Below are 16,746 nucleotides of genomic sequence, written 5' to 3' on the forward strand. Positions count from 1 at the left end.
GAACCTGGACTGAGTCCGCAGGCCAACGCTCTATCCACTGAGCCAAACCGGTTAGGGCTATCCTATTTCCTCTTGATGGTGTTGTAGTCCTCCCTGCCCCAAATTTTATATCAAGGGCTACATTGAACATTCTTGTACTTGTTTTGCATACTTGTATCAGTATTTCTGTTGGATGAATAGTTAGAATAATATTTCTGGGTTTGAGATGTACGATATATATATTTTTTTGTCCCAAAAAATGTATACACACTTTGAATAATTATTAATTCCAATGGGTTAAAAGAAAGAAACATTAATTGAACTATCAGCTGTAAAGTGTGTATACATCTTGGAGGGACACCCTGTGTTTTGTTTGTGGGCATTTGTAAATTGCTTATCGAAAACATGGTGCTTATTTTTATTTCCACCCATAGTGTAAGAGAGTGCCATTACCTATGGCTTCATAACTTTAAGATCAATCTGTTTAACCTTTGACAATCTAATGGGGAAAAAATGCTGCTCTTATTACAATTGCTTCTTGTCACTAAATTCACTGGACACATTTAAATCCTCTTCTTCCTTGACTATTGAAATGCCATTCTTTTTGGTGCAATCTCCTCTTTTGGCTTTCCTGATACCCTCCTGTTCTCCTCATTTTCTTTCTGTCTTTCCGGCCCCTCCTTGGCCAGCTTCTCTTCTGCCCCATCCTTAAATCTGGGAGTTTTCAGGGCTCTGTCATAGGCCTTCCTTTTCTTTCTACACTTGGTTCCTGGGTGATCTTTTTCCACTTTGGGAACTTAGGTTGCCAACTTTACAGGGACACCACCGAGCCTATATCTCTAGTCTGTTTCATGCCCAGGTAGTTCACACTCTCTGTCTCCACTCAGCCTTGGTGTGTCCAAAGCAGACCTGCTCTTCCTGGATTTCTTATCTAGTTACAAGCTTCTTCACCAGTTGTTCAAGCCAGACCTCTGGAAGTAATCCTTGATTCTTCCCTCTTTTGTATTCTAATCAATCACCAATGGCCTGCCTTACACTTCCAGTTTCGGGATTTCCCTCCCCCATTTTCCTGGGATTCCCTCCACGACTCTCTTATTGTGGATCTTGTTCTGGATCTCTCTTCCTCTGGCATGGCTTACTCCTTCATTGGGGATCAGGTCCTCCTCCAGGGGCTTCCTTAGGAAAGGACGCCTTGGAAGTAATTGTTAGAGACTATGTCTGAAAATGTTTTTATTCTAACCTAATATTTTTATTGGGAACATAGCCAGGCATAGAATTCTAGCTTAGAAATAATTTTCTCTCAGAAGTTTGAAGGCATTGCTCCATTGTCTTTCAGTCGTTAGAGTTACTGTTGAGAGAGAGGCCCAGGGTACCTCTAATTTTTGAATTCATCCTTTCTCTGAAACCTGAGTCTTTTGTGGGTTCTATGATGTAAATGGACTGTGCCTTGGCTCATGTTATTGTCCATATTCTTTCCAGCTTCCAAACTCATTGCTCTTGTGTTCTCTCTCATCATTTTATGTTCTTGGACTATTTCTTATTTGGATTGTTTACTTTTTATTTATTTTTTTACAGGGGTTTTCAGTAGGGATATGTTTTAAGTATCCTATATAATAAAAGGGTAATATGCAAATAGACTGAACGGCAGAACAACTGAACAACCAATCTAAGTGTAATATGCTAATGATATGCTAAGGCTGCTCAACTGCTTGCTATGATGTACACTGACCACGAGGAGGCAGACAGTCGACCAGTCACTATTATGTGCACTGACCACCAGGGGGCAGATCCTCTGACCAGTAGGTTAGCTTGCTGCTGGCATCTGGCTGATTGGGACTGAGCCAGATGGGCTGGACACACCCTGGAGCCCTTCCATGGTCCCTCCCTGGCCTGATCGTGCACTGGTGGGGTCCCTCAGCCTGGCCTGCACCCTCTCACAATCCGGGACCCCTCAAGGGATGTCGGAGAGCCAGTTTCAGCCCAATCCCGCAGGCTACTCCCCTTGGGAGGGCACCAGATGCAGGGCTCATGGCTACAGCAGTGAGAGCCTCTCCCAATTGGGACTGATTGGGCGCGAGCCTGTGGCAGGCACAGTGGGGCTGGAATAAGGACCCCACCCGTGCACAAATTCATGCACCGGGGGGCCACTAGTTAGAAATATTTTTCATATTCTTTTTGGTATCTTTTGCTGTACAGAAGCTTCTAATTTTTACAGTCAAAATTTTCAAGTTACTTCTTTATGGTTTCAAGTCATACTTATAAAGACCTTCTTTATCCCCAAATGTTCTAAATCTTCTTCTAGGATTTTATTTTTTAAATATTTAAATCTTTAATAAATTTAGGGTTTTTATTCATTTTTGAAAGCCAGTTGTCTTAACACTATAGAGTAGCCAATCCTTTTCCTACCAATTTGAAATGTGATTTTTATCATTTGGTAAACTGCAGGATATTAATGGGCATGCTAACTTCTACTCTTTCCCTAAAGAGTTGAAGAGGATGCCTTTTTTTTTTAAAAGAGGATATTTGAAATGAGATATTTTTCATTCCTAATGTTCATGATCCTTTTATGTAGTCTCTTTCTAAATTCAAGGGAAATACACTGAAAAGGATGTCAATGTCACTATCATAATCATTCTCTAATTACGAATTCCTCCCAAGATGCACTTAGAGAAATGTATGTAAGTACAATTAAATCTACATATTGGGTAGTTTTAGCTGAAATTTTTATTTAATTGTGAATTTGAATTAGTTTGATATAGAAAAATGAAGAACCTTATTTCCAAGTGGAGGAACACATTTTTTTTTGTTTAAATTAAAGGGGTATGGGGAGAGAGAAAGAGAGAGGGGAGAGAGAAAGAGAGAGGGGAGAGAGAAACATCCATTGGTTGCTTCCCACACAGGGTGGTGCTCCAACCAATGGAGCCCCCATTGGTCAGGGCAGAAAACATTCTTTAAAGGAAATGTGTACAGCTAAATCATTTATTTTGAGCAGACCTAAAGGTAACAGTTGTTTTTTGTTTTTCCCACCCAGGCCTCTACCCTGGTTTGATCTGGCTGCTGTGCAACTCAGGGAAACTCCCTTTACTAGGAAGCTCTTAACCTGTACTAGTCTCCAGGACCACATTATCCATTTCTACTGTAATGAATTTGACCTCTCCTTTACCAAAGAACAACAGCCAATGGTCTCCAGAAACACTCTGTTCTAATAAGAGAAGATACCTCAGGACTCAGGATTCTTTCTCTCACTACAATGGTCATACTCAGATCATCACAACTGACAGTGGGGACTCATGGGACTGTTTGCAGAAGTTAGGCAATCAGGAATTAGAAAATGGTACTGATGGCTCTTTATAATGTAGATTAAAATGAGAGGTCCTTTACATTGGTATATGTGTGTATCTGTGAAACTACATAACCCAATACACTTAAGTAAGCTTCTTCCCCATGAGAGCCTTGTTAATACAAATTATCTCTCTTCTAAAAGCTGAATTTAAGAAGGTATAATGTCATTATTAGCTTCTTTTCCTGTAGTGGTATATAGCTGACAAATGATACAGCTTCACTTTCCTACCATTTTAGATAGAGAAATAAAATGTGTGGTAAACAACTTAACTGTGACTCATTTCATGCTTATTTCAGCTATATGTGACTCGGTACTATCTTATTTAAAAAGCTGTTCCCACTTAAAGCATTTTTAACCATACAAATATTTTTTTTAAATAGCTGGCGTTTTTATTAAGTGGCTAAAAGTACTTTTGTAAAATAGAGATCTTATTTCTATAGTGCAAGTTTATTTCCTTTATGTTGTAAATACTTTATGTCAATTATAATACAGCAGGAAAGAGCAGCAGTGACCACTAAATGGAGAAAGAGGAACAAAACATTGTGTGCCAACTGCTAAAGTGCTTTTGAACAAAGCCATTCACTCCATAAGTAAACCACCATGGCCCTACCTTAATCATTCACACTTTTTTTTTCTGCATAATTATGACTTAGGCAAATTCAATGGTATTGAATTGTTTGAGATAAAAATGTTAGTCCAATTTAAGGGAAAATTAGGCTCATCACTAAATATATATATTTTTAAAATGTATTTTTATTGATTTCAGAGAGGAAGGGAGAGGGAGAGAGAGAGAGAAACATCAATGATGAGAATCATTGATTGGCTGCCTCCTACATGCCCCACACTGGGGATCAAGCCCGCAACCCCGGCATGTGCCCTTGTCTGGAATCGAACCTGGGACCTTTCAGTCCACAGGTCGACGCTCTATCCACTGAGCCAAACTGGCTAGGGCTCATCACTATATATTAACATTCTGTGTGAATGCTAATTTGAGGCACTGTTCCTTCTCTCAGTAGAAAAAAAGAAATGTATTCCTTTGACTATTCATTCAGGTGTGGGGAACTGGACAGGATACATCTTTGCCCTTCTGGATTATGGTGGCCCTTTAGTGGTTTTTAGGATTAAGAAGTGAGACTGGGAAGGAAAAGAGCAGTTAAATCTATAAAAGTAGAGAGGAACTGGAGTTATTAGAGTGACAAAAAGTATTTTGTAATTTCTTTTGAGCAGTCCAGTCATGGGTAGACTCTGGCCTGAATTTTATTTTATGAAGGTCTAGCAGGTACCACGTAGGAGCCTTTAAACAAACCTCGGCCCCTAGTTCATGAGGGTACTTCCATAGCCATGCTATTTGTAAGGATAAATACAAATCTAAAAACAGATTTAAAAAAATATTTCTCTGATGCTGAAATATTTCTTTAGAAAACTTGTAGTATAAATCCCTTTTCTCTGTTTTTGAGATGTATATAAATATTTTAAAAAGCTGAATAAGCCTTCTGACAATTTTATATCCCAGGACTGATTTTCTGGGGGGCCTTGGAGCCATCTCTGAAATGTGAACACCCGGTCTCCCTGAATCTGTGGGAGTTTAGCCTAGTGCCTGGCTCCAAATAATAATCTCCTGTTTGTCATGGAGATGTGAGATACAGACAGTTAACATGTATGCAATATGTGCCTGGCTATATAAAACGGTGATATTTCTTTGTCTTTTCAATCTCTTTAGCAGCTTGCTTGTGATGTGCATCACAGTCTGATTTAATACTCATTCAATAATAAATTTTTTTTAAAAAAATACATTTTTTATTGATTTCAGAGAGGTAAGGAGAGGGAGAGGGTGAGAGAAACATCAATGATGAGAATCATGGATTGGCTGCCTCCTGCATTCCCCCTACTGGGAGTTGAGCCTGTAACCTGGGCATGTGCCCTGACTGGGAATTGGACCATGACTTCTTGATTCATGGGTCCATGCTCAACCAGGGAGCCATGCCAGCCGGGGCAAAATTGTGTTTTTTTTTAATTGATTTTTTTTTTCTTAGAGAGTGAGGAAGGGTTGGGGGCGCAGAGAGGGACATCGATTTGTTTATACGTTCATTGGTTGATTCTTGTATGAACCCTGACTGGGAAACAAACCAATAACCTTGGTGTATTGGGACTAAGCTCTGACCAACTGGCCTACCCGGCCAGGGCATTATCTTTGTTCTAATGACAGGCTAAATTGAAACAGAAATACAGGAACGTGCTGCAAGTGGGCGATAGATCTAGGAATAGTGCCAGGAGTTCTACTCTGATCCTTAATGAGGAGGAGAAAAAGAAAACCCAAAAAGACCACACTTCTTCCACCAAGTAATTTAGTTTGATCTTTCAAGCTAAGTGAAATGGCTTTTCTCTGTGGCTCAGTATAATAGAATGCCTAATTCTTGTCAGGGGCAGTTATTCGTGGCTCATAATCTTGTAATCCTGCTGTTTGCACAAATTCAGAATAGGTCAAGGAATCAGATGTTTCCCCAGTATGACCTTTTTGTTCTAAAAATAAGCCAATATTGTCCCTATGGGGAAGACGGATGGAGCGTTTAAATAATGGTTCTTCAAATCCCAGTAGCGCCCGCGTGTGCCGAGAAATTGCCTGAAATACAAGGATAATTTTTTAATGGGACTAACCTGAAAATACAACTAAATCAAAGCAGTTCTACTTACTGTCGTAGGCCTTTTGAATGCTAACCTCTTAAGCTATTTCTATGGGAAAATTAAATAACGAAATAACACTTTGAAAGGCTTACTAGCCTGGCCTTCTCAAAACAAAGATCTTGAGAAACATAACATGATTTCTCTTTTTAAGAGTCCTATTTAAAGGTGTTTCTAGGCCCTTGCATGGCCACGGATGGGTTAATTTATTTTCTTTTGAGCAATCTGACCAATCATCTGAGCAAATAATATGTTCAGATTAGGAGCCCTGACTATCTCTGGGAAGTCTAATAAATAACTTGTCTATAGGGAGCTCAGTTAATCTACAATTATAAGACTGTAAAATTCATGCCACAGACAACTCTAAACCTGATACAAAACTGCCCATTAGCCATATATTTCAGATAGGAAAGATAACTTTCTTCTCAAATCTTACTTGAATTGGTTTTGTTTACACTCTAGAGATGGTCTGTGGGTAAAAGAGAGTTGCCTTGCATTTCCAGTGGGACTACTAATTAAGGTGTTTCTAAGAGTTCAGATCCAAATTACTACAGGTGGCTTTTAAGAATTCTCATTTATAACAGATGTTGCTACATTGAGCACCTTGCTTGGTCAGCACCTCACCCTGAATCTCCTTTTGAATGTCCCTTACCAGAAGGAGTTATTTCACAAATTCACTGAAATTTACAGAAATGTGCCTATTGTAGGCCAAGAGGGTCCAGTATTGTTTAATATTCTAATGTAGAAATGAAGTGTGTTGTAAAGCAATTAGTTACATGTGGAATCAAGAAATATAATCCGATCATCCCTCTAATCCAATGATTCTTAAAGTATATCTGAGGTGTACTGATGGACAATGAGGGCTACAAACTTATCTAAAACTGTGAGTTCTTTCTTTAATTTTGATTAATAACAAACAATAGACTTTATTTTTGCCTAAGAGTTAGAGCAATTTACTAGTAACTTGAGTTAGGAAGGATTATTAAAACTATGTATTCAGGAAGATTAATATTAGAGTTTTCCAAGGATTCTTAATTCCATATTCTAGGATGGTGGCCCATACTCGATGCTTGCAGAGCACCTACTTCACATGGTCTCAAGTAGGAATTTGTATCACCTATAGTTTTCAAGAAGATTCTAATTATTCCTATATCATCATTGTATTGTGTGTTGATCATGATTTTCAAAGGATGCTATTTTTGCTTTTATTTGTAAACTACTGATAGTTTTGCTTCATCATTATCAATTTATTAGATACTGCTTAGTTACCTTATAGTAGCAGTGCTCACTTGCTTAATAGAAACCGATGATTTATTTGTTGTTGTTGTTGTTAATCCTCACCTGAGGATATTTTCTCCACTGATTTTTTAGAGAGAATAGAAGGGTGGGGGAAGAGACAGAAAGAGAGAAACAACGATGTATAAAAGACACATTGATTGGTTGCCCCTCGTACATGCCCCAACTAGGGCCAGGGATCGAGTCTTCAGCCCGTGGGCCGACACTCCAACCACTGAGCAAACGGGCTAGGCCCCTGTGAGTTATCTTAATTAAACCTAAAGACATGATTGTTGAGATTCAATTATGAATCATCTATACCACCATTATTAGAAAACATGTATAATTTCTTAAAATCTGCTTGTTGATTCATATAACAATGTGGATTAATTAAAATGCATTTTGCTAAAGGAAAGAAGCCAAAGTTAAAGGCTACGTACTATTTGATTCCATTTATGTGACATCCTAGAAAATTCAAAACTAAAGGGATAAAAAACAGATTAGTGGTTGCCAGGGACAGGAGGGATGGGCTGACTACAGAGGGTACATGGGAAATATTAGGGAGATAGAACTATTCTGGATACATGACCCTGTGTATTTGTCAAAACCCACAGAACTATACACTATAAAAGGTGACTTTATGCAAGGTTTTTTAAAAGTATATTTTTATTGATTTCATACAGAGAGGAATGGAGAGGGAGAGAAAGAGGGGGAAACATCAGTGATGAGAGAGAATCATGGATCGGCTGCCTCCTGCATACTCCCTCCTGGGGATCGAGCCCGCAACCCAGGCATGTGCCCTTGACTGGCATCAAACCTGGGACCCTTCAGTCCACAGGCCAACGCTTTATCCACTGAGCCAAACTGGCTAGGGCTATGCAAGTTTTTAAGGAGCCAGGATGTTGTGGTAACCCTGATGGCATATAGGAATCAAATGAATCTAACTGTACTACAAAGTAAGACATAATGTCATTGAAGGAGGTAGGGAAGAAAGGAGATGACTTTGAAAAAACATTGCTTTGTCTAGGTAGTGTAAAGCTAAGGACAAAAACCACTGCACACAACACTGCGCTCTATCTGATAAATGTGTTTCTCATAGATACATATTTACAGATAAGGAGAGCCAACTTCTCACTGTCAGAGAAAGAAGTTATAAAAAACAACGGGGAATAGGGAATACGAAGGATGGGAAGGCTGGAATGAACCCTGTGGTGCCAGACTAGAGTCAGAGATATTAATCAGTATGAACTCATAGTGCTAAAAAGTACCAAAAAATGCAAATAAAAATAGGGGAGCATGCAAACATGACACAGAGAGCCAATGATAGAGTCCCAAATGGGGGAGAAGGGACAATTAAGCATTGGAGAGAGTTCTTTTTTTTATTTAAATTTTTATTTATTGATTTTAGAGAGAGAGAAAGAGAGGGAGAGAGAGGAACATTGATTTGTTATTCCACTTGTTTATGCATTCATGGATTGCTTCTTGTATGTGCCCTGACCTGGATCAAAACCATAACCATGGCGTATCAGGACAATGCTCTAACCAGCCAAGCTACCCGGGCAGGGCTTACAGAAGAGTTCCCTAAGAAGAGTTCCAATTAAACATGGAAGGGCTCTAGCTGGTTTTGCTCAGTGGATAGAGCGTTGGCCTGTGGCCATGGAAGGGTCCTGGGTTCGATTCTGGTCGGGGTTGCTGACTTGATCCCCAGTAGCGGGCATGCAGGAGGCAGCCGATCAATGATTCTCATCACTGATGTTTATATCTTTCTCTCTCCCTCTCCCTTTCTCTCTGAAATCAATAAAAACATATTTAAAAAAAACATGGAAGGAATGAGGGAAATAGAAAATCATCATTAGAACAACATAGTAATAACTGCTGCAGGCAAGATCCATTGATGAATGCTAAAATTAGTAAGTACAACTTGAAGGAGAAACAGGATATTGCCACAATCTCAAACTATCTCCTCCAATCTATTTATTACAGTGGTAGTTTTACTCTATGTCCATAAACTCTTTGATACTCTTCCCTTCAGGAGGTGAAGCTTATTTCTCTTCTCTTTGAGTGTGGGCTGGATTTAGTAACTCACTTCTAATGAACAGAATATGCCGAAACCGGTTTGGCTCAGTGGATAGAGCGTCAGCCTGCGGACTGAAAGGTCCCAGGTTCGATTCCGGTCAAGGGCATGTACCTGGGTTGCAGGCACGTCCCCAGTAGGGGATGTGCAGGAGGCAGCTGATCGATGTTTCTCTCTCATCGATGTTTCTAACTCTCTATTTCTCTCCCTTCCTCTCTGTGGAAAATCAATAAAATATATTTTAAAAAAATGAACAGAATATGAAAGGGAAACACAGTAACTTTACAGTGAAGAAACCTGGCAGATGCCACCTGAACCAACTGATCAAGATAAACATCTCCAATGATGAGTTGTGTTGATGTCATGGACTGCCTGAACTTAGGAGATGAGAAGGGCTCTTCACCTCTGTGATAGTCTTCCCCACAAAGCATGGGAAACATGGGACAAACTAAAATGCCTGACTACTACTCTTCAAAGTGTCAAGATCATGTAAGACAACGATCGATCAAGAAGCTGCCACCTATTGGAGGAGACCAAGGAAGCATGACAGCTAAATGCAAGGTAGTATCCCTGATTGGATTGTGGAACAACAACAAAAGGGCATCAGTGGAAAAATTGCAGAAATCTTAATAAAGTCTGTAGTTTGTTTAATCGTGCTGTACCGATGTTAATTTTTTAGTTTTGACAAATAGACCATGGTTACCTACTGCAAGAAGTTAATATTGAAGAGTATGCAGAAACTCTCTGCATTATCTTTGCCACTCTTTGGTAAAACTAAAACTATTTGAAAATTAAAAGTTAAGAAACTATTTTTGTCTAGTGATAATTTAGGACATGTTATGAATTTGTGCTATTTAAATAGTTTGCAACAAGGAAATTGCTGAAATCTTATAAAGCTTATACAGCTATACTTTGTAATATGAAATCATGCATACAAGGAATAAGCAATCCATCTACGTCCTACAAATATTTATCATAGAGTTCTTTTGTTCACTTGTTGGAGAGAATAGTTAAAAATATTTTGAGAATTATATTCTAAGAGAGAAAGCTGAAATAAGTCTGATGCTATCTTGTCTAGCTCATCCCTAGAATAGGATTGGCTTCCTTATCCCCATTACCAAGGCAATGCATCGCTACAAAAGGGAAAGACTGGACAGTGGTTTCTAGAGCTCCTCTGGCCAGGTGAAGAGTTGGTGCTTCTTTCCTCCTGCACTCTTCACCAGTCTCATCTACACATTTACCTTTTCTCTGTCATCCAAGTGTGTTGTAGGAAGGGCAAAGGGAAAGGTGAGTTATTTCTGCAGGTGAAGCATGAGTAATTGCCAAATTAAGGAAGTTGAAGAGAATAGAAACTGGCCATTATGAACTGTAAGGCTTGTGAATGTGGTACATAGTTCAAATGTGGTCCCATTTCTCAGCAGCATGTTCAGAATTCTTTACTCTCAAGCAACCTGCTCTCCCCTCACTCCCCACCTCTCCCAAAGCCCACGAGTGGGAGAGAGAGCATGAAAAAGATAACTTCATTGCTTGGGCATTGTTATGGGATAAACTGTGGATGTACTTGGTACTATAATTACAACAGTGGGAATAAATATGCGTAGTATATCTAGAAGGAAGGGAACTATGGCATAACTAAGTTCAGGTGTGATCTGTAAAAAGTTACCTGTGTCAGAGTGTATAATTAGCTTTTCTATGTGGATCTAAGTGTCAAGCAAAGCTTATCCAACATATCTTTGAATGTCTTGATCTTTATGTTACTCTAGTGACATTAAGGAGCAGCCACATTTGTCTGGTGATTTTGATAATAAATATTCCTAAGTTTTCTTATTCAAACTTCTTGGGATATTAGACCACTGGGTTCATCATTTACTCAAGGATTTCAGAAGATTTTAAAGACCTCTTATTTCTTACAAGACCAGAAAAAACACAATTGGAATTTTCATCATTGCATGTTGATATTGTACTTTTGGAATCAAAATGTCAAGGCAGCAAGATGAATCAGCAGACTCTTAAATAAGCTTTCTATATATAGAAAACCCTAAGTGACCAGTCGACCAAACAACCGAAGACCATACGACCATTTGACCAGTTGCTATGATGCGCACTGACTATCATCAGGGGGCAGACACTCAACACAGGAGCTTCTCCCTGGTGGTCAGTGTGCTCCCACAGTGGGAGCGCAGCTCAGCTGACCATTGGGCGCCAGGTGCTGGGCTCATGGCTGGCGAGTACCACTGCAGCTGCGCGAGTAGCAGCGCTACTGAGCTGTGGTGGCAGCAGGCACAGCAGAGCTGGGATGAGCAGGAGTGGCGCAGTACCCATCGGGGCTTGGGCTCCTCCTCGACTGCCTGCCATTTCTACTACTACATCCCTTGGGGGATGTCAGACTGGTTTCGGCCTAGGGGATCGGGCCAAAACTGGCAACCAAGGGGTCCCGGATTACGAGAGGGCACAGGCCAGGCTGAGGGACCCCACCAGTGCACAAATCCGTACACTGGGCCTCTAGTTTTATGATAAAAAGGTAAAATTCTTGGTACTTAATGTTCCAGAAATTTAGATTACAAGTTACTATTTTGATAATTTTGTTCTTTACTTTTATTTAGAAAATTTAGTATACTAAAAACACAAGTGGGAATTAGAGCTCATAAATACAGTTGCATCATCTTTGAACATAAAAAAAAATAGGATGTATCTGGTAGCACTTGGTAGCTATGTGAGGGCATGGTTGGAAATACCAATTTGTCATAAGTAGTCCTTTTCTACATCATGAACATGAGGTTCAGGTTATAAAATTGCTCATTTAGATAGGCAATATAGGATTATGGTTTAAATAGAGTATGGTATGGGAAGTCACACAAAATAGATTTGAATCCTGGCTCTTAAATTTACTATCTAGATAATCTTGTGTAAGTTGCTTCACTCTTCTGGGCCTCAGTTTTCTCTTCTATAAAATGGGGATTAAGTAATATAATACATATATGGTACCCAACACACAGTAAGCACTTAGAGAGGATAATTATTAGTAGAGTTCAAGAGAGTAAATGTTCAGTTAGAACTATGTTTTTAATAATTTAAAGGGTTTCTTTATATCTTGTTGGAAAAGGGGTTAGGGTATTAACAAGTATTAATTTTCTTGTTTTCTAAATCATGTGACTGATGAAATTATATGGTTCTAAGGCCTGATCAAAAGTCACCTAAGGAACAGATTCCAGGGTTTACCTTAGATGTAAAGAATCAAAGTCTCTGGAGTGTGGAGCCTAGGAATCTTTTTATAAAAATCTCACCTGATTTCGAAGACTATCTGAGTTTGAGAATTACCGAGGCAGAACCATTTACAGGCAATAGTGTACTGAATGAAACCACGGGTATGTTGGGGAATATTAAAGGAAAGGGTATAAATGATATTATATGTGTGAGGCTTTGTAAACTATCAAGCACTAAAAATGAAGGGTACTTTTATGCAAAGAAGCATGATCATGGACTGTTGGTGCTAGAAAGATCTTAGGAAATTGAGGTCCAGAGAGGTGAATGTAAGTTGTTTTTCAAGTTAGGTAGCAAAGGAGGCAAAACACATCTGGTGTTACGGAAGTGCCAAATGGATGTCAGAGACATAAAATGTATAGCTTGGGAGGAGAGGTTACTGTGACCTGGGAAGGTCAGGAAAGACTTCTTAGGGAAATGAAAATTGAGCTGGGTCCTAAGGATGATTAAGATTCATATTAGTCTAACAGGGGACGAGGGAACCGAGCGAGCTGCAGAGGGAAGAATGCAAAGGCCAGGTTTGTGAGGGTGTGAGTTAGACCTGTGAGGCTGGAGCAGAAGATTCATGTGGAAGAGAGGTAGGGAGAGAATGGCGGTTGGAGAAAACTTGTGGAGGACTTCGAATCCTAAACTAAGGAGTTGAGACTATATTGTAGGCAGAGGGGATCCAAAGAAGGTTTCTGAGTAGTATATAAATGGTTGGAAGGTGAGAGTTTAAAAGTAGTGCCTTTGAGTCCAAAGGGCCTACAGACAGAGGCTAAAAGCAGGAATATTCTAGTCATAAGGCAATAAAGATCTTAACAAGTGGGAATGGAGAAAAACAGATGCTATAGGAGGAACTGACGTTCATGGGATCTTTGTGGTGATCAAAGGAGAGAGAAGAAAAAACCACTGTGAGCCTGGGGGACTGGGAGTATACTACTACAACTGACAGAAATAGGAGGCCAGGGGAGAAGAAAAGGAGGTTGGTTAGAAGATAGACAGTAGCATTATTACAGTGCTCTATGGGGAAACTTGATACACAACTCACCTTCATGTCTTCAAAATCTGTTATCCCTATCTGAGGGAGGTTTGAGCAGTTTACATGAATGAGTTTTCGGCCACTGATGAAGTTTGTGATAAAACACTCCTGTCAGTACAATGAGAACATCACTCAAAAGATGTACAACAAATGGAAAGAATGAAGGAAGGTAAGAAGAGAGGGAAGGAGGAAGGGAAAAAGGGGGGGAGGTAGAAGGAGAGAGAAAGAGATGGAGAAGGGAGGGAGGAAGGTAGGGAGGAAAGGAGGAGAGAAGTAAAGGAAGGGAGGGAATAAATCATGTTTGTCTCCCATTATATACTGAGAAAATTTTAAGTGTAAATTTAGTAATAATCCTAATAATCCCACATATTTTCAATCTAAATTTTTGATAAAATTTCATACTCCTTAATTTTTTTTGGCATGATACAACCAGTAGTTCTTTCATGCCTCAATTACATTAAGTACAGGGTTACATAAGATTCTAGATCTTGTATTGTTTTATGGTAGCCTAAGAACATAGTTGGCATCAATGAAATGAGGATTCACTCTATCTTTTAAATAAAACTAATTTTGATTAATTGGCTATTTAAATTAGTGCTGCTAGGTGCTCATGATATATATAACATATTTGGGATACTTAAGATTAATAATACAAGTTCAAGTTAGGGAGCTAAAATAACTTCTCAAAGAACCAAAACGTCTACCTTCAGTGAAGTCTATTAAAAAATACAGTTTTCTATAAAAAGAGGCCTATATAAATTTCTTAGTCTTTATTCAAGGATTGCAGAGAAATAAAGTAACTGTAATGAATACAAAAAAACATACAAATGTGACTCTCCCTTCCTGTTCCAAAATATACATCAGTGGAAAGGCCAAAATTAAAATTCAAGTTATCGCTACCATAGTCCAGGACATTTCTATAATCCTTCTAGTAAGGCAGAGGCAAGAGTTCAGGTAAGGTAGAGGAATGAGAGGTAGACAGAGGAGAGTATGATTCAAAAAATGTTATTTTTGTATACCTTGTATTGAGGGAAGCCTAACTCACTAATCCACTCTGCAACTTTTTCTGGGCTCCAGTTAAGATACTCAAATTGTAGCTCAGTCCTTTCCTTTTGCTGGGTTTCTTTTTCATCCTCCAACTTTAGGAACAAATCTAAAACTTCTTCACTCAAGGACTCACTTAAATCCCTCTGAGAGTCTGAGGAATATAAGTCCTTACTGGTAAGCTCAGACAGTATTAGGTGTTCTTTTGAAAAATAATGATCTATATTTACTGACTCTACTTCTCTTACTGTGAAAGAGCTTATGTCTTTAATAAGTTTTTTAGTTCCTTTTACTAACGACTTTATTTGATAGTCAGACTCCTCCAGATCATCTTCATCTACAAAACGCTTAAAACTGATTGGTTTTGGCCTATCTTCCTTGGTAAATTTATCATGTGTCTCTCGTCCAAATAGTGGTTTGGCTTTATCTGGTAACTCTAAATCTTTATTCTTAGTTGGCTCTCTTTGTGTCTTCTTTTGAAGCTTTGATTTGGTGTTCTGTAGTGGCAACTGAGGAGTTGATTTACTTGGGGTCTCTGGTTCTTTCTTTAGAAACCATGGTGTAGTCTGTTCTGGAGGCTCTAGACCTTTCTTCTCAGTTGACTCACTCAGTATATCCTCTGTTTTGGACTTCTGTGGTGGTGCTAGTCCTATCTCAATTGGTTTTCTTTGCTTATTTTTTATAACTGTTGGTTCAGTATCTTCTGGTGGTTTGAGAACTTTCTCCACAGTTGACTTTCTTTGTGTCTCCTCTTGAATTTCTGGTTTGGTCTTTTCTGTTGACTTCAGACCTGTTTTCTCAATTAGTGTTCTTGATTTTTCCTCAGGAAACTCTGATTTTATCTCTTCTAGTGGCTCTGGAACCTTCCCCTCAGTTAACTTTCTTTGTGTCTCAGTAGACTCAATTGGTTTCTGGTCTGGAAACTCTGGTTTAATCTGCTCAGTCCCTTTTTCCTCAGGTGGTTTTCTTCCTGTGTCCTCTGAAACCTCTGGCGTAGTCTTTTCTAGAAGCTCTAGACCTGCCTCCTTAGTAGACTTTATTGGTTTCTCTTCTGTAAACTCCAGTTTGGTCAGCTCAGATGGTTCTGTGCTTTTCTCCTCAGATGACTTTCTTTGTGTCTCTTCTGGAAATTCTGGAGTGGTCATCTCTGGTGACTGTAGATCTCTATCTTCAATTACTTTTCTTGGTTTCTCACTTGGAAATTCAGGTTTGATCTGTTCTGAAGGTTCTTCATTTTGCTCTCTAAGCAATTCCTCTGGAACCCCTAGTTTGGTCTCCTCTAGTAACTCTACTCTTGTCTCATTGATTATGGCTTGGGGAACCTCAGACTCTGTTTCCTTTGGGAGCTCTAGATTTGTTTCCTGAGCTGACTCTATGAACACACCTTCTGTAACATCTGGTTTGGTCTCCTCTGCTGGCTTTAGATCTGGCTGCTCCTGTTTTTCATTCATAGGGACCTCCAAATCCTTGACAAGCTTTCTTCTCATCTCTCTGGATGTCTCCAACATTACCTCTTGGGAGATCCCTATCTCAGTCCCGTTAGAAAGACCTATCTCTGACTCCTTGAGAATCTCTTCCTCTGATATCCTGGTTGATTTTAGGTGTGGGTGTATAGTCTCGGCACTTTCTGGCGTCCGGTCTTTCAACTTCTCTTCCTCCGTCTCTGGCTGTGGTTCTTGGTGAATCTCTTCAAGTAGCTTCAGGCCTGTCTTTGCTGTGATGTCTGGTTCAGCATCTTCATCTATTTTAGGAGGCCTAGGTTGTTTTGGTCTCTCAGACTCCAGGTCTTCATTTTCATCGGGGCCAGAATCATAATCTTCTGGGACTTCAGCCATGGCGCAGATTAGCTAATGCGCCCAGGCCTCCTAGCAACCCCAACTTCCGATAACGTCTCTATGGATACTATGACTTCCGGCCGGGTCTTCCTGGGTCTTCCTCAGGTTTTGTTTGTTCTCACACTCCCGGACTTTAAAAACCTGCCATCAAAAGCACGCGGTAATCTTTCCCGCGTCCGCGTTGCCGGCCCCCTCTGGGCAGAGCTCCCACGACCGCTCGGGGCGGGCGCGCTGC

General features: G+C 39.7%; 2 protein-coding genes across 2 annotated transcripts in view; one reads left to right on the forward strand and one right to left on the reverse strand.

Annotated features, from left to right (window-relative positions):
• Positions 1-3,461, forward strand: part of NOXRED1 (NADP-dependent oxidoreductase domain containing 1) — a 15,897-nt gene extending 12,436 nt beyond the window's left edge. Inside the window, exon 7 of the mRNA XM_005860167.2 lies at positions 3,011-3,461. Within this exon, the coding sequence (XP_005860229.1) occupies positions 3,011-3,185 (175 nt within the window). The 3' untranslated portion in view covers positions 3,186-3,461. The remainder of the gene's footprint in view (positions 1-3,010) is intronic.
• A 1,855-nt stretch (positions 3,462-5,316) lies between these two features.
• On the reverse strand, positions 5,317-16,733 carry SAMD15 (sterile alpha motif domain containing 15). Its single transcript, XM_005860165.2, has 3 exons — positions 14,652-16,733; positions 13,642-13,740; positions 5,317-5,942 (listed from the first exon to the last, which is right to left on the reverse strand). The coding sequence occupies exons 1-3, from the start codon at positions 16,509-16,511 to the stop codon at positions 5,730-5,732; spliced, it is 2,172 nt and encodes a 723-aa protein (XP_005860227.1). The 5' UTR covers positions 16,512-16,733; the 3' UTR covers positions 5,317-5,729.
• Between the last annotated feature and the right edge of the window lie 13 nt (positions 16,734-16,746).

The sequence above is a fragment of the Myotis brandtii genome, unplaced genomic scaffold, assembly GCF_000412655.1.
Source record: "Myotis brandtii unplaced genomic scaffold, ASM41265v1 scaffold132, whole genome shotgun sequence".
NCBI classification, from domain to species: Eukaryota; Metazoa; Chordata; class Mammalia; order Chiroptera; family Vespertilionidae; genus Myotis; species Myotis brandtii.